This window comes from Mesoplodon densirostris, chromosome 1 (assembly GCF_025265405.1).
Source record: "Mesoplodon densirostris isolate mMesDen1 chromosome 1, mMesDen1 primary haplotype, whole genome shotgun sequence".
Classification (NCBI taxonomy): Eukaryota; Metazoa; Chordata; class Mammalia; order Artiodactyla; family Ziphiidae; genus Mesoplodon; species Mesoplodon densirostris.
This window is the reverse complement of record NC_082661.1, coordinates 29,589,497-29,612,505: the sequence shown is the minus strand read 5'-3', so window position 1 is coordinate 29,612,505 and position 23,009 is coordinate 29,589,497. Positions and strand designations below refer to the sequence as shown.

At 39.1% G+C, this 23,009-nt stretch overlaps 1 protein-coding gene across 1 annotated transcript in view; it reads right to left on the bottom strand.

The window, feature by feature from the left end:
• Positions 1-2,746: 2,746 nt before the first annotated feature.
• The window catches only part of LOC132487860 (cytochrome P450 2C23-like), a 32,370-nt gene continuing 12,107 nt past the window's right edge, over positions 2,747-23,009 (bottom strand). Inside the window, exons 4-9 of the mRNA XM_060095724.1 lie at positions 22,447-22,607; positions 21,760-21,936; positions 9,845-9,986; positions 8,683-8,870; positions 4,660-4,801; positions 2,747-2,946 (exon numbers count right to left, since the gene is read on the bottom strand). Coding sequence (XP_059951707.1) covers positions 2,747-2,946; positions 4,660-4,801; positions 8,683-8,870; positions 9,845-9,986; positions 21,760-21,936; positions 22,447-22,607 — 1,010 coding nt within the window. The remainder of the gene's footprint in view (positions 2,947-4,659; positions 4,802-8,682; positions 8,871-9,844; positions 9,987-21,759; positions 21,937-22,446; positions 22,608-23,009) is intronic.

Genomic DNA, 23,009 nt, shown 5'->3' with positions numbered 1-23,009 from the left:
TGGAAGGTTATACCTTTCTAAGAATTTGTCCCTTTCTTCCAGGTTGCTCATTTTATTGGCATAGAGTTGCTTGTAGTAGTCTCTTATGATGCTTTGTATTTCTGTGGTCTCCATTGTCACTTCTTTTTCATTTCTAATTTTATTGATTTGAGTCCTCTCCCTCTTTTTCTTGATGAGTCTAGCTAAGGGTTTATCAATTTTGTTTATCTTCTCAGACAACCAGCTTTTAGTTTTATTGATTTTTGCTATTGTTTTCTTTGTTTCTATTTCATTTATTTCTGCTCTGATTGTTATGATTTCTTTCCTTCTACTAATTTGGGGTTTTCTTTGTTCTTGTTTCTGTAGTTCCTTTCGGTGTAAGTTTAGATTGTTTATTTGAGATTTTTCTTTTTTCCTGAGGTGGGATTGTATTGCTCTGAACTTCCCTCTTAGAACTGCTTTTGCTGCATCCCATAGGTTTTGGATTGTCATGGTTTGTTGTCATTTGTCTCTAGGTATTTTTTGGTTTCCTCTTTGATTTCTTCAGTGCTCTCCTGGTTATTAGTAATGTATTGTTTAGCCTCCATGTGTTTGTGTTTTTCATGTATTTTTCCTTGTAATTGATTTCTAATATCATAGCATTGTGGTCAGAAAAGATGCTTGATATGATTTTAATTTTCTTAAATTTACTGAGGCTTGATTTGTGACCCAAGATGTGCTCTATCCTGGAGATTGCTCCATGTGCACTTAAGAAAGTGTAATCTGCTGTTTTTGGATGGAATGACCTATAGGCAGGCAGATTCTTAACCACTGAGCCACCAGGGAAGCCCAGGAGCACAGAGTCTTAACCACTGGACCACAAGGGAAGTCACATCTTTATGTTATTTTATTATGGAATTTAACCTCACCTCCCAAACTAGTTTCCTCTTCTGTCTGGTCTCTCTTCATTCTACTAGTTCTGCATCCCAAGTTAGGGAACCTAGCTGGCAAATTCAAAACTTCTCAGAATGCATGGCAGGAGGAGACTCTGAGTGACAAAAGACAAAACTCTTTGTTAGCTAGAAAGGAGTGTGAGGGTGGGAAGAAAACAGAGACGCTCACATTAGCAAATCACATTAACATTTAGATCCAAAATTTACAGCTTCAAAATCCCCACCTCAAGGACCTCAGCTCTACTTTTTTTGTGTGGTAAAGTATACACGATGTAAAACCTACCATTTTACCCATTTTTAAGTGTACAGTTTAGTGGCATTAAGTACATTCACATTGTTATGCAATAATAACCGTCGTCTATCTCCAGAACTTTATCTTCCCAAACTGAAACTCCGTACCCATTAAACAATAACTGCCCATTCTCCCCTCTCCCTCTGCAAGCACCATTCTACTTTGTCTCTATGAGTTTGACTATCCCAGGTACCTCATGTAAATGGAATAATACAATATTTGTCCTTTTGTGACTGGCTTATTTCACTTGGCAAAATGTCTTCCAGGTTCATCCATTTGTAACATGTGTTAGACTATAAATCCTGCTTTTTTAAGGCTGAATAATATTCCATTGTATGTATATAATCACACTTTGTTTATCCATTCATCCACTAATGGACATTTGGGTTGTTTCCACATTTTTGGCTATTGTGAATAATGCTGCTAGGAACATGGGTGTACAAATAGCTGTTGGAGAGAACTTTAAAAAAATCAGTTCTTTTGAGTATACAACCAGAAACTCAGCTCTGCTTTTATTTTTTAATTATTATTTTCTTTTACTTTTTTTGGGGGGTGGGCATGCCGTGTGGCATATAGGATCTTAGTTCCCTGACCAGGGATCAAACCCTGTGCCCCCTACTTAGGGAGCACAGAGTCTTAACCACTGTACCGCCTGGGAAGTCCCAAGCTCTGCTTTTAAAGCTTCTTTCCCTCCCAGTGTCCTGGAGCCTGGGCTGCCTGCTGGCATTTGAGCCATCCTTTTGTGGCAGCTGTTCTAGCCATTCCCTTCTGGGTCACTGTTCTCTTAGCAATACTCAGTCTTTCCTTGCAATCTGCCCGCTTGCTCTCCAACCCCCAGCCCTGCCCCTCATCACTTTCTGAAGAAGATGTAACTATGCATGTCTGAATCCTACCTATGAACATGGTTTGAATTTTTATCCAAGTGGGCTCCTTGGGCCCCCATGTAAATCAGTGGCTGCAAATAGATGGGGTGGGGCAGGGAGAGATTTGTGGTGGGGATTATCATTTCATCTGTTTATGATATTCTAATTATAGAGTGCCCATAACTCAAGGAAAGGGATTTTTGAGACGATATAAAGTCAACATTCAAAGAAAATCTATTGTGGAAAAAAAGGATTTATTTTGTGAATGTGGCAGAAATCATGTAAGTGTTTTCCATTGGAAATAGGAAAAAATACACATAGGCCATTTTATTAATTTCTCTATTTTGAAAAACTATAGAAAATCAGCATATCTCCGAAACCACAGAAAGAGTGAAGGCTCCACTATTTGCCAGTTGTCTCAGTAAAGGCCTTCTGTGGGCCTGGGCCTGGTTTGGCTGGATCATGGTTTATAAAGTACTCTATAGGATATAAGTATATTGTTTTACCCTTGGAGTTTTCAGGACCCAGATCCTTTTTGGCAAGGGATTTGTAGGTTTAAACAAGTGTCCATCAAGCTTTTAGTGAGTAGTGTTTCTGTCCTAGGCAGTATTTAAAATGAAAAGAGACTATGGGGTGGGAGAAGGAATGAGAGGAAAAAGCAATTACTTTGATTTAAATTGTTAAAAGAGAAAGTTCTTTTGTCTAGGGATAAAGCACAGCTTGTAGGGTTGTGGGATGTTGATAAACCCGGTAGCAATGGGTTTGGTCTCTATGTCCTTTGGATCCCCCAGGGGTTTCAGGACAAAGTTTTGCAGAATGGTGGTGAGAAACAGGAACAACTCCACGCGGGCCAGGCCCTCTCCAACACATGCCCGTTTCCCTGGAAGGAGGAGACAGTTCCATTAGCTTGCTCCAAATTCAAATACAATAGCTCGTATTCAAATACTATACACTCCTAACAGCCAATGAAAACACTGATCAGAAAAAGGATGGCTAAGAAACTGCTGGAGAACAATGAACTGGTACAGTTCTTCTAGACAGATATTTGTCAATACATATCAAAACTCTCTAAAAAAATTTTCACTCTTAATTCAGTAATTCTCCTTCTGGGGATTTATCTGTAGGAATTAGAGATTCACCTATGTGGGTGTCACTTGCATTGTTATTTATGACACTGATGAGTTAGCTGAAAACTAGACATCCACCTATACTGGATTAATTAAATAAATCCTTGTGCATCTATCATGCAACACAACCTAAACATGTTTGCACGGAAGATTACTTAATACTGTCTTATATCACAACACACTAAGCAAAAGCAGGTTATCAAATAGATTGCACAGAATGAGCCTGATTTTTTTAAATAAAATATACATTTATTATGTATATTTAGACAATTTTGTGAAGTATATATAGCAAAATATTAACAGCGATTATAGCCTGAATCTGAAATCCAGGCTATAGTCTGAAATTGCAAATGATTTTCCTTTTGCTTTTTTCTTTTTTTCCTTTTTTACAAATCCACCCATCCACTCATCCATCTATTTATGGCTGCGCTGGGTCCTCGCGGCTGCTGGCGCCCCGCCCCCCGCGCCCCCCCCCCCCCACTACCAGGTTGCGGAGAGCAGGGGCCACTCCTCGCCGCGGTGCGCGGGCACCGCAGCGGCTCCTCCCATCACGGAGCTCTGGCCCCAGGCACGCGGGCTCAGCAGCCACAGCCCAAGGGCTCCAGCGCGCAGGCCCAGCAGCCGTGGCGCATGGGCTCAGCCGCTCCTTGGCATGTGGGAGCCCCCGGGCCAGGGCTGGAACCCGTGTCTCCCGTATTGGCAGGTGGACTCCCAACCACTGCACCACCAGGGAAGTCCCTCCTTTCTCTCTCTTTTTTTTTTTTTTTTTTTTTGCTCTTCTGCATTTTCCATCTTTTATATTGAACACTTACTATCACTGTAATTAGAAATAAAACATACTGTTATTTTTGAAAATACTAATCAAATGATTGACTAGGGTAACAAAGAAAAAGAATGGGTGCTGAGCAATCCTAAGTTGTCTTTATGACTTTATGAGAACTAGCAACTGGGAGCCAACCAGCGCTTGCAAAGAGGCAAGCGTATGTGGGGCTCCGGATTTCAGAGGAGAAGAAAGAGGATGAAGTGGCCAAGGTGTCTCTGATGGCCTCTCTAAGAATCAGAAAATTAATAATGGTTAATAATTTTATAAGAAGAGAGAAACTTGAACATTTTGTTTTGAAAAAGTCATATTATGAAAGGGAGATCAACAGACAAGAGTTTGTAAAAGGAGGTCCCTTTGTTATCTGATAATGTGTGACATCTGAATTAAATTGATTTGCCTTGGTTTCTTTAAAAACTAGCATTGTACTCAATCACCAAACAACAAAAGAGTCTCTGGAAGACTTACCTGATCCTACTGGTATACAGACTTAAATGGATCCATCCCGATTTGGGGGTTTATAACAGATTGATTTGATTGACTTTGCTATCATCAGTGGATTACTTAGTTATGCCATATTCAGTAAAGCTAAAAGTTATCCAAAAGGTTCATGTGTATGGTTTGGATGGGGTGTATTTGTATTTACCCATGGAAAAAGGCACGAAGTATGCTGTTTTCCTGACGCTGCCATTTTTATCCAAAAAGTGACCTGGGTCAAACTTCTCTGGGTTGGGAAATTCCTTGCAATCGTACAGGACCGAAGACAGTAATGGCAATACAGTAGCGCCCTGAAGAAATGGAGAGTGGAGTGGCACATTATGATGCTTACCTTTGGTTCATAAAAAGTCTAACACTTTTAATCACAGTGGATTAAATAGGATCGAGCACTCTTAAGTTTGCCTGGAGAGGACTGTCTCATGTGATGGCTCTTTTACACACATTACCATACAATATCTTTTATCAAGTAATAAGATGGTTCTCTGTGGGAAGAGCACTGTTATGGTCAATGTGCAATAATCAATTGTTAAAAAGCTAAGGTTTGCAACCCATATTGTCTAGACATGTGCTTTACTGGAATTGTTGCCTCAAATTGAAAGAGCTCACATTTTATAATTTTTTTCTTTCTGGATTCAAGTGTGAATGGAAGAAAATGAGAGATGGAAACTTGTAACCTATAAAATCTATTGGATCAAACCCCACTTCCCTCACTTGTAAAATGGGGTGGGGTAACAACAATAGGCTTTCCTCTTTGCCCCATTAGATTTTGTGAGATTTCAATGACAAAATAATAATGACCGTTGATACGGAATGCTTCACATTTACCTGACACTGTGTCTAGTAGTTTATAAATTTAATTCTCACTTCAACCATATCCAGTAGGCTCTTTTTGTTTGTTTGTTTGTTTCACATTGTATAAATGCAGAAATTGAGATTCAGAGAGAAGAAATAAGTTACTTGAGGTTATACTTTTAGTAAGTGGCATGGTTAGAATTTGACCCATCTATCTATGGGTCATAAAGCACCCCTGTTTAAGTGAAAGCCTCCTCTTCCCATTTTTACTTCATTTTGGATTTCCTGAAATATTATTTCACAAGTTTTGGAGTAGGTAATACATGCACATGGTATAAAATACAAAAAAAAAAAAGTACAAAAGGGTACAAAGTGAAAATAAATCTCTTTCCTATACTCAAGTCCCCTGGTTTCCTTCTTAATGTAATCACTGTTACCAGTGTATGATATATCCTTTATGAAATATCTTATGGATTAAAAAAAAAAGGTACACACCTATTTCCTACTTTTTCCACAAATAGTAGCATCCTGTAGTGTTCTGTAGCTTGCTTAGTATTCTACTTTACATAAATAATTTTTAGGGAATTCCCTGGCGGTCCAGTGGTTAGGACTTGGTGCTTTCACTGCTGGGGGCCAGTTTCGATCCCTGGTCGGGGATCTAAGATCCTGTAAGCCATGCAGCATGGCCAAAAAAAATAATAATAATAATTTTAAGTCCTTTTTAAATGAATATTCAGCACCAATATTGCTGCAATGAATATTATTTGGGGGGAAATATACACAAAGGATAAATTCCTAGTAGTGGAACTGCTTTTCAAATTGCTATGCACGTTTTGAATTTTCATATAAATTGCAATGATGCCTTCCATGGAAGTTACACCAATTTATACTACTAGCAAAAACATGTTTTTAATATCTTGCCAACATATTGTGACAAGTGAAAACATGTTTCTTTATCATTTTTATTTTCAATATATTTTATTGTGTACGTATATTTTCACATATTTAAAAAACATTTGTAATTACTTCCACTAAAATTTAAATTTTGTCTCCCATGCATTTTGTCTGTTGGTTCTGGGGTTTTTTCATGCTGACTGTAGGAGTTCATTTTATTTTTCAGTAATTAGCTCTTTGTTCTTATGAACTATGAAACATTTTGTCTCAGTTTGTCATTTGTCTTTTGACTTTTTTTTTTTTTTTTTTTTTTTTTTTTGCGGTACGCGGGCCTCTCACTGTTGTGGCCTCTCCCGCTGCGGAGCACAGGCTCCGGACACTAAGCGGCCATGGCTCACGGGCCCAGCCGCTCCGCGGCATGTGGGATCTTCCCGGACTGGGGCACGAACCCGTGTCCCCTGCATCGGCAGGCGGACTCTCAACCACTGAGCCACCAGGGAAGCCCTGTCTTTTGACTTTGTTTCTTTATCTTAGGTAGATTTTTCTTATTTGCATGTAACAAAATTTATCCATTTTTAAATGTATAGCCCTCTTATTCCTCTTTTCTTTGGTCAATGTTAGAAAGTCTTTCTTCCCTCTGAAATTCTCAAAAAAATTATTGCTTTTATCCTTAGCACTTTTATAGTTTAATATTCTATGTGTATATAATTGAACCACCAAGAATAAATTTTCATATAAAATTTATTTTATATGAAAGTTTGAGGTAGGGATTTATTATTCTTTTTTTTCCAACTCCCCTGGGAATTCTACAACTGAATAATCAATATTTTTCCTCTAAGTTACAAGGAAAAAGCCACTTTATCATATACTAAGCTTCCATGTATAATTACATTTATTTCTAGACTTTATTTGATCGATCTGTCTACTCAAGAAGCTGTATTATAGTGCTTTAATAACTGTGACCTTATATTATATTTTAATATTTGGTAGGACCTGTCCCTGATTATTCTTTATTTTTTAATTTCCCATATCAAATTTGAGATCTGTTAGTTTAGTTCCAAAAAAGTATCTAGTTTATATTTTCATTGAGATCTCATAAATGCATAGATTAATTTCAGGGTAACTGCTATCTTCCTACCTGAACACAGAATAAGTCTTCTAATTTATTCAAAACTTGTATATCTTTCATTAACATTTTAAGGGGTTATTTTTGGTATAAATCTTGCAAATTTCTTATCAAGTATATTCCTAAGTATTTTATCCTCATTTTTATCAATGAAAAGCTTTTATTCATTATGTTTTTAAAACATAGCTTTTATTTTATATAGGGTAGAAATTGATTTTTCTAATAATAAATTTGTACCCAACCACTGGAAAATTCTATTTTTGCAGTGGTACTTAAGTTAATTTTCTTGAGTTCTCCAGGTACGATTATGTCACCTACAAATCGACTCTGCCTCTTAAATGTTTTATCTCATTACCTTTTTCTAATTCTAGTTAAATACTGGTAATGGTGGGTAGCTTTGCCTTATTCCTGATATTAATAGGAATGCTTTTAGTCAAAAAGCATGATTTGGGAAATATGTTTTCCATGGCTAATGAGGTATTTATCTATTCCTATTTTTTAAGGGTTAAACTCTTTAATATTATCAAAAGCATTTTCTGTACAAATGTGATTATCATGTGATTTTTCTCTAAATTCTATTTATATGGTGAATTTTAATAAACCAGATTTTCTGGTGTTAGACCATTCCTGTGTTCCTGATTACCTTCACTTGCTGGTGATGTAGTATTTTTAATGTGATGCTAGACTTATGTGTTAATAGACTTTTGCATTGACATTTGGCAGTAAGGTTGGGGGCTGTTTCAGTTTTGCAGTGTTCTGTCACCTTTTCTTCCTCTTCTATACTCTTGAATGGATTAAATGTAAAACCCAACCCCTTAATCACTACAGAAGACTGACTACAGAAGACTGACTACTCTTTTGATAATTGTTAATTGTTATGGGCAGCAATATCCCAAATGTCCTGGTATATGAGGTCTTCAGAGGAAAGAATTCGGGTTAAAGAAAGTTGACATTTGACTTGATTACTTTAGAGCTGCAGATACATTTTCCATCTCTTCCCCCTTTTTAAAATCCATCATGGAAAATCAGGTTTCTTTTCCCACAACATTCGCATTAATGCAAATCACTTCTCCCTCAATACATTCTACATGAGAGTGTGAGGGGCCTTGGGAGCCCCAGGTCAGCTTCCCCATTCCAGGAAGGCAGAGACAGGACCACAGAGGTGACATAATGGCCTGAGGGTGCACTGCATGGCAATGACAGATTTCAAATCCAGGCCGTGTGACTCTGACCTTGTGTTCTTTCCATGTCTCTCAATTGCCTCTCTTCCTGAAACAGAACTGAGATGCCTCTAACAGGCCCCACTGAGGTATCATGCTGCCCCTTCTATCCCAGCCAGCTTTCCCAGACACCTCTAACCTTAGGGATGAAGTACTGTCTGAATTTCGTGTCCCGGACCACACTATGGGGCATGTTAGAAGGAAGGAGGGTGATGTATCTTTGTATCTCATGAAGCACGGCCTCTGTATAGGGCAGCTTTATCTTGTCCTTCATGCAGGGGCTTTGGTTGCGTCCAATTACACGGTCAATTTCTTCATGAACTTTGGCTGCAAAGACATGAATCATGAATGCTACTCAAGAGATGTGTCCCCTGGACACCTGGAAATGCTTACGATGTATAATAGAAAGTGGCCTAGAAAAGGCTCCCAAGGTCAAAGACGTGCTGCTAAACAGCCCACGGGTCTGCTCCTCAACAGAATTTCTATTTTCTATTTTCTGGTCTAAAAGACCAGAGATTTTGCTGCAGGAAACATAAAAGCTGCATCAGCTATGTCCTTGGCCTCATGCCTGAATTGGTTTGTCCTCCTGTACAGGTGAGGAGATGACCTCTGTGGCAGGGATTAAGGTTTACCCCAGATTCCTGGCAAAGCAGCTGTGCAGAGGAAATGTTTAATCCTCACTCTAGTGGGAGCATCTCCTTTGTCAGCCTCATCCAGTCTCCTACACATTTTGTGGGAATGGCAAACACCATTTTGTTAAGCAGTATAAACACTGGCTTTCTAAGACCTGTGCTCTGAGAACGTGCTTGAGAAAATCACGCTACTACAATTTCATTTTTTAATTTTAAATTACATTGGATCTAAAAATTCCCTTTGGGGAGTCTGATCCATTCTCAAGATGGAAAAACACAGGCCTGTGAGGTGAAATAACTTGTTTGAAGTCACACAGCCAGGTATGGGCAGGCGGAGAATGAGAAGCCACCATGGGAATCCATGCATCCCTCATCTAAATGGGGCTCACTCTTCAGCATTGCATCACATATGGAAGAGTTGGGATTCAGAAGCTCCTCTGTGTTTAAACTTAAATGAAAGTCTTTGGGTTCGTAAAGGTCTCTCTTATCAGCATCATTTGATATAACTCTGATCTATAAAATCAAACCACATGGATGAACCTTTGCATGATGTTCTACAAGGCAGTCCAAAGAAAGAGAAGTCGTCACTGCCAGTAGTATCTTCCCACCCTCACCAGTGCCAGGAGCTGATATTTTATCCTACATAAATACTTAGGATATTTGCTGTACCTTGAACCTCAGGGTATTTCATGAGGAGCAAGAGTCCATAGCTCAGAGTGATACTGGTTGTCTCTATTCCCGCTGAAAACAGATTTGATCCACAGGTTATCAAGTTCTCCAAGTGAAATTCAGACTCTGGGTTCTGTTTCTCCTGTAGATGGTAGAGTTAATGGCCACGTGAGTTAAAAAGAAGGCAGTGGCTTATCAGAGCTCTATGATCACACCCCATCACTAGCAATAGGCTTCATTTTGTGCACGGTAGGGTGGTAGATAAAGAAATCCGTCACGGAATCGAAACTTCTGGCTCAAATCCCGGGTTGGTCAATGAACAGATGTGTGCCCTTGGCAAGTTACTTTACCTTTTTACTCAATTTCATCATCTGTGAAATTGGGGTAAAAAACAGAACATACCCCATAGGGTTATTATAAAGATTAAAAGAATTAATTGGTGGAAGATCTTGGAAAAACTCTTCATATATACAAATACTCAGTGAATGGTATCTTCTTTTATTATATTTAATGAAAAAGACTAGATGATAAGCTCTGTGTGAGCACAATGTAGAGAAATCACTGGTTTGGGACTAGTCTGTTTCCTTCACTTACAAAGACTTAGGTATTAACAGCCCCACATTCTCACATATGACACTGATGTGACTCTCATATCATTATTAATGGCGTTTTTTTTTAATTGCAGTATAATTGCTTTACAATGTTGTGTTAGTTTCTGCTGTACAACAAAGTAAATCAGCTATATGTATACATAAATCCCCTCCCTCTTAAGCCTCCCTCCCACCCACCCCCATTATTGGCATTTCTAATATGAAGATTGTACTTGTACATATAGGACATTTTGACTTATAATTTTTTGCATGGGATCTACAAAGTCTTTAGAAAATAAACTGATCCAGGGCTTAAAAACAGTGAGTGAGCTTTCTTTCTTTCTTTCTTTCTTTTTTTTTTGCACCCTTCTAATGTTTAAATCAAGAATATATTTTTATTCTTATTTTTTTCATATATCTACATTTACTTTGCAAAAGTAATACATATACATCATAGAAATACAAATACATTGTAGTGTTACATACAGGAATGCATTATATGTGTAAAAATACATGAACATTGTAAAAATTTAGAAAATACACGGGAGCTAGAAGAAAATTAATCCTATCATTTAAGTAATAAACATTGACAATATTTTGGCATATATTCTCCAAATTTTTTCTCTTTTTTTTGAATTTTAGAGTTTATTTATTTTTTTATACAGCAGGTTCTTATTAGTTATCCATTTTATACATATTAGTGTATATATGTCAATCCCCATCTCCCAACTCATCACACACACACACACACACTACTTTCCTCCCTTGGTGTCCATCATTTCTTCTCTACATCTGTGTCTCTATTTCTGCCTTGCAAACCAGCTCATCTGTACCATTCGTCTAGATTCCACATATACACATTAATATACGATATTTGTTTTTCCCTTCTGTCTTACTTCACTCTGTATGATAGTCTCTAGATCAATCCACATCTCTACAAATGACCCAATTTCATTCCTTTTTATGGCTGAGTAATATTCTATTGTATATATGTACCACATCTTCTTTATCCATTTGTCAGTCGATGGGGATTTAGGTTGCTTCCATGACTGGCTATTGTAAATAGTGCTACAATGAACATTGGGGTGCATGTGTCTTTTTGAATTATGGTTTCCTCTGGGTATATGGCCAGGAATGGGATTGCTGGGTCATATGGTAATTCTATTTTCAGTTTTTTAAGGAACCTCCATACTTTTCTCCACAGTGGCTGTATCAATTTATATTCCCACCAACAGTGCAAGAGGGTTCCCTTTTCTCCACACCCTCTCCAGAGTTCGTTGTTTGTAGATTTTCTGATGATGCCCATTCTAACTGGTGTGAGGCGAGATACCTCATTGTAGTTTTTTTTTTTTTTTTTGCGGTACATGGGCCTCTCACTGTTGTGGCCTCTCCCATTGCGGAGCACAGGCTCCGGATGCGCAGGCGCAGTGGCCATGGCTCACAGGCCCAGCCGCTCCGCGGCATGTGGGATCCTCCCGGACCGAGGCACGAACCCGTGTCCCCTGCATCGGCAGACAGACTCTCAACCACTGCGCCACCAGGGAAGCCCCCTTCATTGTAGTTTTGATTTGCATTTCTCTAATAATTAGTGATGCTGAACAGGTTTTCATGTGCTTCTTGGCCATCTGTATGTCTTCTTTGGAGAAATGTTTATTTAGGTCTTCTGCCCATTTTTTGATTGGGTTGTTTGTTTTGTTAATATTGAGCTGCATGAGCTGCTTATATATTTTGGAGATTAATCCTTTGTTGATTCATTTGCAAATATCTTCTCCCATTCTGAGGGCTGTCTTTTCGTCTTGTTTACAGTTTCCTTTGCTGTGCAAAAGCTTTTAAGTTTCATTAGGTCCCATGTGTTTATTTTTGTTTTCCTTTCCATTATTCTAGAAGGTGGGTCAAAAAAAGACCTTGCTGTGATTTATGTCAAAGAGTGTTCTTCCTATGTTTTCCTCTAAGAGTTTTATAGTGTCCGGTCTTACATTTAGATCTTTAATCTGTTTTCAGTTTATTTTTGTGTATGGTGTTAGGGAGTGTTCTAATTTCATTCTTTTACACGTAGCTGTCCAGTTTGCCCAGCACCACTTATTGAAGAGGCTGTCTTTTCTCCATCTATATCCTTGCCTCCTTTGTCATAGATTAGTTGACCATAGGTGTGTGGGTTTATCTCTGGGCTTTCTATCCTGTTCCATTGATCTATATTTCTGGTTTTGTGCCACTACCATATTGTCTTGATTACTGTAGCTTTGTAGTATAGTTTGAACTCAGGGAGTCTGATTCCTCCAGCTCCATTTTTTCCCCCTCAATACTGCTTTGGCTATTCAGGGTTTTTGTGTCTCCTTACAAATTTTAAGACTTTTTGTTCTAGTTCTGTAAAAAATGCCATTGGTAATTTGATAGGGATTGCATTGAATCTTTAGATTGCTTTGGGTAGTATAGTCATTTTCATAGTACTGATTCTTCCAATCCAAGAACATGGTATATCTCTCCATCTGTTTGTGTCATCTTTGATTTCTTTCATCAGTGTCTTACAGTTTTCTGAGTACAGGTCTTTTACCTCCTTAGGTAGGTTTGTTCCTAGGTATTGTATTCTTTTTGTTGCAGTGGTGAATGGAGGTGTTTCCTTAATTTCTCTTTCTGATCTTTTGTTGTTAGTGTATAGGAATGCAAGAGATTTCTGTGCATTAATTTTGTATCCTGCAACTTTACCAGATTCACTGATTAGCTCTAGTAGTTTTCTGGTGGCATCTTTAGGATTCTCTATGTATAGTATCATGTCATCTGCAAAGAGTGACAGTTTTACTTCTTCTTTTCCTATTTGGATTCCTTTTATTTCTTTTTCTTCTCTGATTGCCGTGGCTAGGACTTCCAAAACTATGTTGAATAATAGTGATGAGAGTGGACATCCATGTCTTGTTCCTGATCTTAGAGGAAATGCTTTCAGTTTTTCACCATTGAGAATGATGTTTGCTGTGGGTTTGTCGTATGAGGCCTTTATTATGTTGAGGTAGGTTACCTCTATGCCCACTTTCTGGAGAGTTTTTATCATAAATGGGTGTTGAATTTTGTCAAAAGCCTTTTCTGCATCTATTGAGGTATGATCATATGGTTGTTTTTTTTTTTTTTTTTTTTTTGCGGTATGCGGGCCTCTCACTGTTGTGGCCTCTCCCGTTGCGGAGCACAGGCTCCGGATGCGCAGGCCCAGCGGCCATAGCTCACGGGCCCAGCCGCTCCGCGGCATATGGGATCCTCCCAGATCGGGGCATGAACCCGTATCCCCTGCATCGGCAGGCGGACTCTCAACCACTGCGCCACCAGGGAGGCCCGATCATATGGTTTTTATTCTTCAATTTGTTAATATGGTGTACCACATTGATTGATTTGCATATATTGAAGAATCCTTGCATCCCTGGGATAAATCCCACTTGATCATGGTGTATGATCCTTTTAATGTGTTGTTGGATTCTGTTTGCTAGTATTTTGTTGAGGAGTTTTGCATCTATATTCATCAGTGATATTGGTCCATAATATTCTTTTTTGGAGTATCTTTGTCTGGTTTTGGTATCAGGGTGATGGGGGCCTCATAGAATGAGTTTGGGAGTGTTTCTTCCTCTGCAATTTTTTGGAAGAGTTTGAGAAGGATGGGTGTTAGCTCTTCCCTAAATGTTTGATAGAATTCATTGTGAAGCCATCTGGTCCTGGACTTTTTTTTTTTTTTCTTTTTGCGGTATGTGGGCCTCTCACTGTTGTGGCCTCTCCCGTTGCGGAGCACAGGCTCCGGATGCGCAGGCCCAGCGGCCATGGCTCACGGGCCCAGCCGCTCCGCGGCATATGGGATCCTCCCAGACCGGGGCACGAACCCGTATCCCCTGCATCGGCAGGCGGACTCTCAACCACTGCGCCACCAGGGAGGCCCTGGTCCTGGACTTTTTTTGTTGGAAGATTTTAATCACAGTTTCAATTTCATTATTTGTGATTGGTCTGTTCATATTTTCTATTTCTTCTTGGTTCAGTCTTGGAAGGTTATACCTTTCTAAGAATTTGTCCCTTTCTTCCAGGTTGCTCATTTTATTGGCATAGAGTTGCTTGTAGTAGTCTCTTATGATGCTTTGTATTTCTGTGGTCTCCATTGTCACTTCTTTTTCATTTCTAATTTTATTGATTTGAGTCCTCTCCCTCTTTTTCTTGATGAGTCTGGCTAAAGGATTATCAATTTTGTTTATCTTCTCAGACACCAGCTTTTAGTTTTATTGATCTTTGCTATTGTTTTCTTTGTTTCTATTTCATTTATTTCTGCTCTGATCGTTATGATTTCTTTCCTTCTACTAACTTTGGGCTTTGTTTGTTCTTGTTTCTGTAGTTTCTTTAGGTGTAAGGTTAGATTGTTTATTTGAGGTTTTGCTTGCTTCTTGAGGTAGGATTGTATTGCTCTAAACTTCCCTCTTAGAACTGCTTTTGCTGCATCCCATAGGTTTTGGATTGTCATGGTTTGTTGTCATTTGTCTCTAGGTATGTCTGACTTCCTCTTTGATTTCTTTAGTGATCTCTTGTTTATTTAGTAGCACACTGTTTATCCTCATGTATGTGTGTGTTTTACAGTTTTTTTCCTGTAATTGATTTCCAATCTCTTAGTGTTGTTGTCAGAAAAGATGCTTGATACGAATTCAATTTTCTTAAATTTTCCAAGGCTTGATTTGTGGCCCAAGATGTGATCTATCCTGGAGAATGTTCCATGTGCACTTGAGAAGTAGGTGTATTCTGCCACTTTTGGGTGGAATGTTCTATAAATATCAGTTAAATCTATCTGGTCTAATGTGTCATTTAAAGCTTGTGTTTCCTTATTAATTTTCTGTTGGATGATCTGTCCATTGGTGTAAGTGAGGTGTTAAAGTCCCCTACTATTATTATGTTACTGTCGATTTCCTCTTTAATAGCTATTAGCATTTGCCTTATGTATTGAGTTGCTCCTATGTTGGGTGCATATATATTTATAATTGTTATATCTTCTTCTTGGGTTGATCCCTTGATCATTATGTAGTGTCCTTCCTTGTCTCTTGTAACATTCTTTATTTTAAAGCCTATTTTATCTGATATGAGTATTGCTACTCCAGCTTTCTTTTGGTTTCCATTTGTATGGAATATCTTTTTCCATCCCCTCACTTTCTGTCTGCATGTGTCCCTAAGTCTGAAGTGGGTCTCTTGTAGACAGCATATATATGGGTTTTGTTTTTGCATCCATTCAGTGAGCCTGTGTCATTTGGTTGGAGCATTTAATCCATTCACATTTAATTCAGCATTTAATCTATTCATTAAGGTAATTATCGATATGTATGTTCCTATTACCATTTTCTTAATTGTTTTGGGTTTGTTTTTGTAGGTCTTTTTCTTCTCTTGTGTTTCCCACTTAGAGAAGTTCCTTTAGCATTTGTTGTAGAGTTGGGTTGGTGGTGCTGAATTCTCTTAGCATTTGCTTGTCTGTAAAGCTTTTGATTTCTCCATCAAATATGAATGAGATCCTTGTGGGTAGAGTAATCTTGGTTGTAGGTTATTCTCTTTCATCACTTTAAATATATCATGCCAGTCCCTTCTGGCTTGTAGAGTTTCTGCTGAGAAATCAGCTGTTAACCTTATGGGAGTTCCCTTGTATGTTATTTGTCATTTTTCCCTTGCTGCTTTTAATAATTTTTCTTTGTCTTTAATTTTTGTCAGTTTGATTACTATGTGTCTCAGCGTGTTTCTCCGTGGGTTTATCCTGCCTGGGACTCTTTGTGCTTCCTGGACTTTGGAGGCTATTTCCTTTCCTATGTTAGCGAAGTTTTTGACTATAATCTCTTCAAATATTTTCTCAGGTCCTTTCCCTCTCTCTTCTCCTTCTGGGACCCCTATAATGTGAATGTTGTTGCATTTAATGTTGTCCCAGAGGTCTCTTAGGCTGTCTTCATTTATTTTCATTCTTTTTTCTTTATTCTGTTCCAGGGCAGTGAATTCCACCATTCTGTCTTCCAGGTCACTTATCCGTTCTTCTGCCTCAGTTATTCTTCTATTGATTCCTTCTAGCGTAGTTTTCATTTCAGTTATTGTATTGTTCATCTCTGTTTGTATGTTCTTTAATTCTTCTAGGTGTGTGTTCTTTAATTCTTCTAGGTCTCTGTTAAACATTTCTTGCATCTTCTCAATCTTTGCCTCCATTCTTTTTCCGAGGCCCTGGATCATCTTCACTATCATTATTCTGAATTCTTTTTCTGGAAGGTTGCCTATCTCCACTTCATTTAGTTGTTTTTCTGGGGTTTTATCTTGTTCCTTCATCTGGTACATGGTCCTCTGGCTTTTCATTTTGTCTGTCTTTCTGTGAATGTGGTTTTCATTCCACAGGCTGCAGGATTGTAGCTCTTCTTGCTTCTGCTGTCTACCCTCTCATCGATGAGGCTATCTAAGAGGCTTGTGCAAACATCCTAATGGGAGGGACTGGTGGTGGGTAGAGCTGGGTGTTGCTCTGGTGGGCAGAAGCTCATTAAAACTTTAATCCACTATCTGCTGATGGATGGGGCTGAGTTCCCTCCCTGTTGGTTGTTTGGCCTGAGGTGACCCAGCACTGGAGGCTACAAGCTGTTTGGTGGGGCTGTTGGTGGACTCCTGGATGGCTCATGCCAAGGAGTACTTCCCAGAACTTCTGCTGCCAGTGTCCTTGTCCTCACGGTGAGACACAGCCACACACACCCCCCACCTCTGTAGGAGACCCTCCAACACTAGCAGGTAGGTCTGGTTCAGTCTTCTATGGGTCACTGCTCCTTCCCCCTGGGTTCTGAGGTGCACACTACTTTCTGTGTGCCCTCCAAGAGTGGAGTCTCTGTTTCTCCCGGTTCTGTTAAAGTCCTGCAGTTAAGTCCTGCTAGCCTTCAAAGTCTGATTCTCTGGGAATTCCTTCTCCTGTTGCCAGACCCTTAGGTTGGGAAGCCTGACTTGGGGCTCAGAACCTTCACTCCAGTGGGTGGACTTCTTTTTTTTAAATTTTTTAAAAGAATTTGTTTTTTGTTTTTTAATTTATTTATTTTTGGCTGTGTTGGGTCTTCATTGTTGCACGGGCTTTCTCTAGGTGCAGTGAGTGGGGGTTATTCTTCGTTGTGGTGCGCAGGCTTCTCATTACGGTGGCTTCTCTTGTTGTGGAGCACAGGCTCTAGGCACACGGGTTTCAGTAGTTGCAGCATGTGGGCTCAGCAGTTGTGGTGCATGGGCTTAGTTGCTCTGCAGCATGTGCAATCTTCCCAGACCAGGGATCGAACCCATGATCCCTGCATTGGCAGGCGTATTCTTAACCACTGTGTGACCAGGGAAGTCCCAGTGGGTGGACTTCTGTGGTATAATTGTTCTCCAGTTTGTGAGTCACCCACCCAGCGGTTATGGGATTTGATTTTATTGTGCTTGAGCCCCTCCTACCATCTCATTGTGGCTTCTCCTTTGTCTTTGGATGTGGGGTATCTTTTTTGGTGAGTTCCAGTGTCTCCTTGTTGATGATTGTTCAGCAGTTAGTTGTGATTCCAGTGCTCTCGCAAGAGGGAGTGAGTGCATGTCCTTCCACTCTGCCATCTTGAACCAATCTCTGAGCTTTCTATTTTACAATTACTATACTAAAAATAATAGGGATTGAATCTTCTTCGTTGATGTATCCCCAACCCTTGGCATAATAGCCAGCACTAAGAATTTGTTGAATAAATTATTGTTTAATATATATAAACTAGTTAATCTAATAAAATCTCTATTTTTCACTATAATTAAATTATTTTCATTGCTGATTAATTTTTGGTGGGCTTTTAATACCACTGTTTTTAAATTTAAGAAAAGTATTAGAGCACTTCTTTTAACTATTAGCTTTACTTTTAAAGCTCTGAATCAAGTTTTTCTTAACTCAGTTTCTTTATACCATGTCTCTCCTGTTCATTTCAAAATGGGATGATTTCTGCATATGGATGTCCAAGTTTTTAGGCATGTTGCCACTTCCTACCTATAGTTCTTACTGCCTTGATCTGGAATACTGAGCATTTTGAATAACTCCCTCACAACAGAAAGTCCAGTAGGTTTTAAAAAATCTTTGCTTGGGAAGAGAGTGAGGGAGAAAATGGAAATATCAACATATCTTCTATTTATGTTCTAACTCTGTAATTTAGCTAAGTAGAATGAACTCCACCATTTTGTTTAATTCTTAACACACCCAAATCTGTTATGTAGTAAGGTTTAGAGATTAAAACATAATGCAACAAAACTTACAGGAAAGCAGAAATGCTTCAGAGTTTCTACCCATTTTCTATTGATAGTTATCTTAAAGGAAAAATAGATGTGGAGGGGAGGAGAGGAAGGAATGGTTGAAATCCAGACGTTGGCATATCAACTTTCTTTTGTTCCTTCCTCTAGACTCTTTCAGAGGATCTCAAGGCTTTGGTATGTATGCTAACAACTGTCCGTGGTCCCTTTGCAGTGTTTCCTGTATTGGTGAATGGCCCCAGCTTCCATCCAGTTAGGCAAGCCAGGAACACAGCTCCTCATCTCTTGCATTTCCCAACTCACCACCAAGACTGTTAATTTTACCTCCTAAAAGTATCTCAAATCTATCCACGTCTCTTCATTTCCACCACCAGTACCCTTAGCCATCTTCTTTGCCTTGGGCCAGTGCAATCATCTCGTACAGAAAATGCTATTGGTGCCCTGCTCAGATCCCTTTTACTGGTTCTGATAACCTACCTCACAGCTGCTTTGGCTCACACCTCCAACTTTCTCTAGAGTCCCTTGGACACTGGAGCCACAATGACAAGAGAAGCCTGGGAGGGAATCAGTCTCCCAGACCACCCTCATGGGGCTGCCTGTGACCAATGACTGATAGGTGCAAGAGTACAAAAGCCCAGCTCCGTTGCCCCAGGGAAGGACAAATTCTGCAGTGCAATTTATACTCTAGAGCCCCCTGTAGGATCAGGTAGAGACTAGGCTTCATCTGAAACCACATCTATTTTTAATTTTTCCCCTTCCTTATCCTGTTTCTCTCATTCACATACATAGAAGTTTCTCCTGATAGCACTCCCTTAATAAATCACTTCCACACAAATCCCTATTTTAGGCTCTGCTACCAGGAAATTTACCCTGAAACAACTCCTAGCTGTTCTCCTTGCATCCACTGTTGACCCCTACAATCTGTTCTCCACATCACAAATATGGTCATCCTTTACACAGTGCTTAGACCCTGCAAATGATTTTCACTGATATTAGGATAAAAGCTAAACTAATTAATGTGTCCTGCCAGGCCCTGCATGAATGGTCTGCCTGCTGACCTCTTGCTGTTTCAGCTTCTCTCCCACCACTCTCCCCTGCTCCCTCCCTTCCAGTCACACTGACTTTCTGTCTACCCCTCATATCCCCAAGCTTCCCTCTGCCTCAGGGCCTTTGCACATCTTGTTCCTCTGCTTGGTATATTTTTCTTTGCTACTTTTATGCAGATAATCCCTACTCACCTTTCAGCTCTCAGCTCAATTGTTCACCTATGTGAGCAGGGATGTATCCACTGGGCCTTGGTTTAGAAGTCCCTTCCTGACTCGAATTAGACTAGCATTAGTGTTCCTGCCACATCCTCCCATAACAATCTTGTACTTCCCCTATCAGCACTTCATTGTTACTGTTTGTTTTCATGATCTTTGTACTAGACTGTAAGCTCCATTAAGTCAAGGACTGTATCTTTTTAAATTAATTAATTAATTAATTCAATAATTATTTCAATAAATATTTATGTGCATCTACAATATTTTAGGCATTGTGCTAGTTGCTGGTGATACAAAGCATGAAAAATTGACAATACTCCAGCCCTTTGGAGTATACAGTGTAGTGGAGAATATAGAGGTAAATTAAATAAATATTTTGTTAAACTATGATAAGTGCTATGAAAGAAAATTACAGGGTAGTATCTGATTCATCATTTTATTCCCTTTACCAAGCACCATGACTGATACAGAGTTGGTGCTAAATAAAATCTTTAAATGATTGAATTAAAAACTTGGCTATTTTTTCCCTCTCTTTTCCAGACAAACATCTAGTCCTCTGAGAGCCAACAACAAACTTTTCCATCAGAATGAAGAGGCTATTTCGATGTACACTGTTGATAAGTGGAATGAACTTGAATGACTCTACTGACCCCAGGGAAATTTCTGAGAAGAAAAAAGGGCATCAACATGCCTTCCTTCAATATGTTTTCTAAGGAAATCAAGTTTTCCAAATCAGCCCTCCTAGAGATTAAGAAGACTAAACAAGTTATTATTAATTGTTTTCTATAACTTGCACATTTATGATATACTTGAGTGGTGTTTTTCTTTTGTTTATATATATCTGGGGAAATTAGGCATAAATGAGGTTAATTTTATAGGGCTCAAATAATTATTTTCAGATTTTAAGCTGTTATATGTGTATATACATTTAAATATCTTTTTTTACAACCTATTGTTTGTCACAGTCTTGACTGTTTTTCTACTGATGTTCTGTTGGACACTCATGCTAGTATTTTATGTCAGTGATGTTCTGAGGGTTGGTGGCTATGTGATACTTGCTATTCAATATGTTTAATACCATCCATGGTTAATGTATAATGTATTTGTTTTAGAACCCTTTATCCATCACCAGTTTCAAATAACAAGATTGTTCTATGGGAAAACACAATCCAGTTTTTATAATGTATTGGTCTATGACATGCTACCTGGGAAGCACTGTGGCAAAAATGGCTGACTATGTATGTATAAATAATGTGTAGAGAAGATGCATGTGTGTTTAGCCACCCCAAGATAAATATATGTTCAGAAACATGCATATATATATATATATATATATATATATATATGCATGTTTATATATATATATATGTAGCTCATTGTAAATATATATCGAGAACACTTCATTAAATGCTAATATCCAAGTGTAGGAAGTAAATAGAAATACAAAGGAAAAAGAAGACTTTGGACTATTTTTAAATTTCTGTTATTTTTAATAGTGTACCCCATTGCCATAAGATATCAAAATATTAAGAATTACCAAAATGGGGACTTCCCTGGTGGCGCAGTGGTTAAGACTCCACGCTTCCAATGCAGGGGGCCTGGGTTCGATCCCTGGTCAGGGAACTAGATCCCACATGCATGCTGCAACTAAGAGTTCACATGCCACAACTAAGGAGCCTGCCTGCCGCCACTAAGACCCAGCACAACCCAATTAAAAAAAAAAAAAGAATTACCTACATGGTGTGATTATGCTTTCCTGCATTTCCATGGACTGATAAAATATAGTATCAGGGAAAGATGTCACATACAGTACCTGCTCCATCTTGCTGAGGAAATAGTCAATGTAGTCTCGAGGGTTATTATGATCCAGGGACTTTTGATGCTCCTTCACTTTTTCCAGAATAAAATATTTAACATCATCAAGCCTTTTTGAGAATGCTTTGTGCTCTCCAGGGAGATACTTTATGAGTTTTGGCCATAGATTGTAAATCTAAAATGAGAAAAATAATACATCAGCAATTCAGTTTGTGAAGAGAGACCAGTGTTTCTAAGTGGAGCACCTAACCCTCTGAGTGGTCTGGCTAGGCAGAATCCCTTCCTCCAGCTTCTGAGCAGAAGAGAAGGGAGGGTGACCATCACGTACATGAGAGAGCAGCCCCTTCCCATCTCCTTGCTCAACCACCCTTGGCCAACCTCAGAGTCAAGAGGGGGAGAATGTGTGTAGGGGACTTAAAAGAAACGTAGGCAACTGGGAACGTGATGTCTTCTTTTGTGGGAGTCAGCTCACAGAAACAAGCAGAGGGCAGCCTTCCATAGGTGCTGGGGTAAGCGACACTGCACTCATCCACTCGACAAGACACACGTGGTGGGAAGGTGACAGTGCTTGTGTTGGCACGTGCTCATGGGGCAGGGTGAGGAGCTCGCAGCCCTTTACCTTGACTATGGGCTCCCAGCGCCCCCATGAGATCAACCGCAAGGGCAGATGCAGACTTGGCTTTACCTGGATCCAGGGAGAGTTTATTCGATGAAAATTTTTATTTAACAAACTCAACAGGGAGAGTAACGTCTTATTGTTGTAGTGGAAACGCTCGTTGAAGAGGACAGAGCAGATCACGTTGCAGGAAGCACAGGAGAGGGTGAAGACAGGGTCCAAGGGCTGAGCTGATGTGAGAAAAAAAAACACAACAATTCTAACATTTGGAATTTTCATCAGCGTGCATTAGGGCTTCAAGAACAGGGCCTCCCTCTTGCTCAGATTGATACCCATATTTTATTTTCTCTAAACTTCTTCAAATTAGGATGTAGGGATCTTCTACTACTACTACATGCTCTATAGTATTATACTATGCTACTACTACTAATTATTATGTTTTTCAATGAATACTGTATTAGTCATCATAGCAACAAGTAATATGGAGTATTATACATGCTGGATACTGTGTAAATGTTTTGCAAACTGTATTATTTAACCCTCATTCTGAGGTTTGATTTTTAGCCCCATTTTTCACATGAGGAAACTGCATTTTAGAAAAGTTAAGTAACTTGTCCAAATTTACACATCCA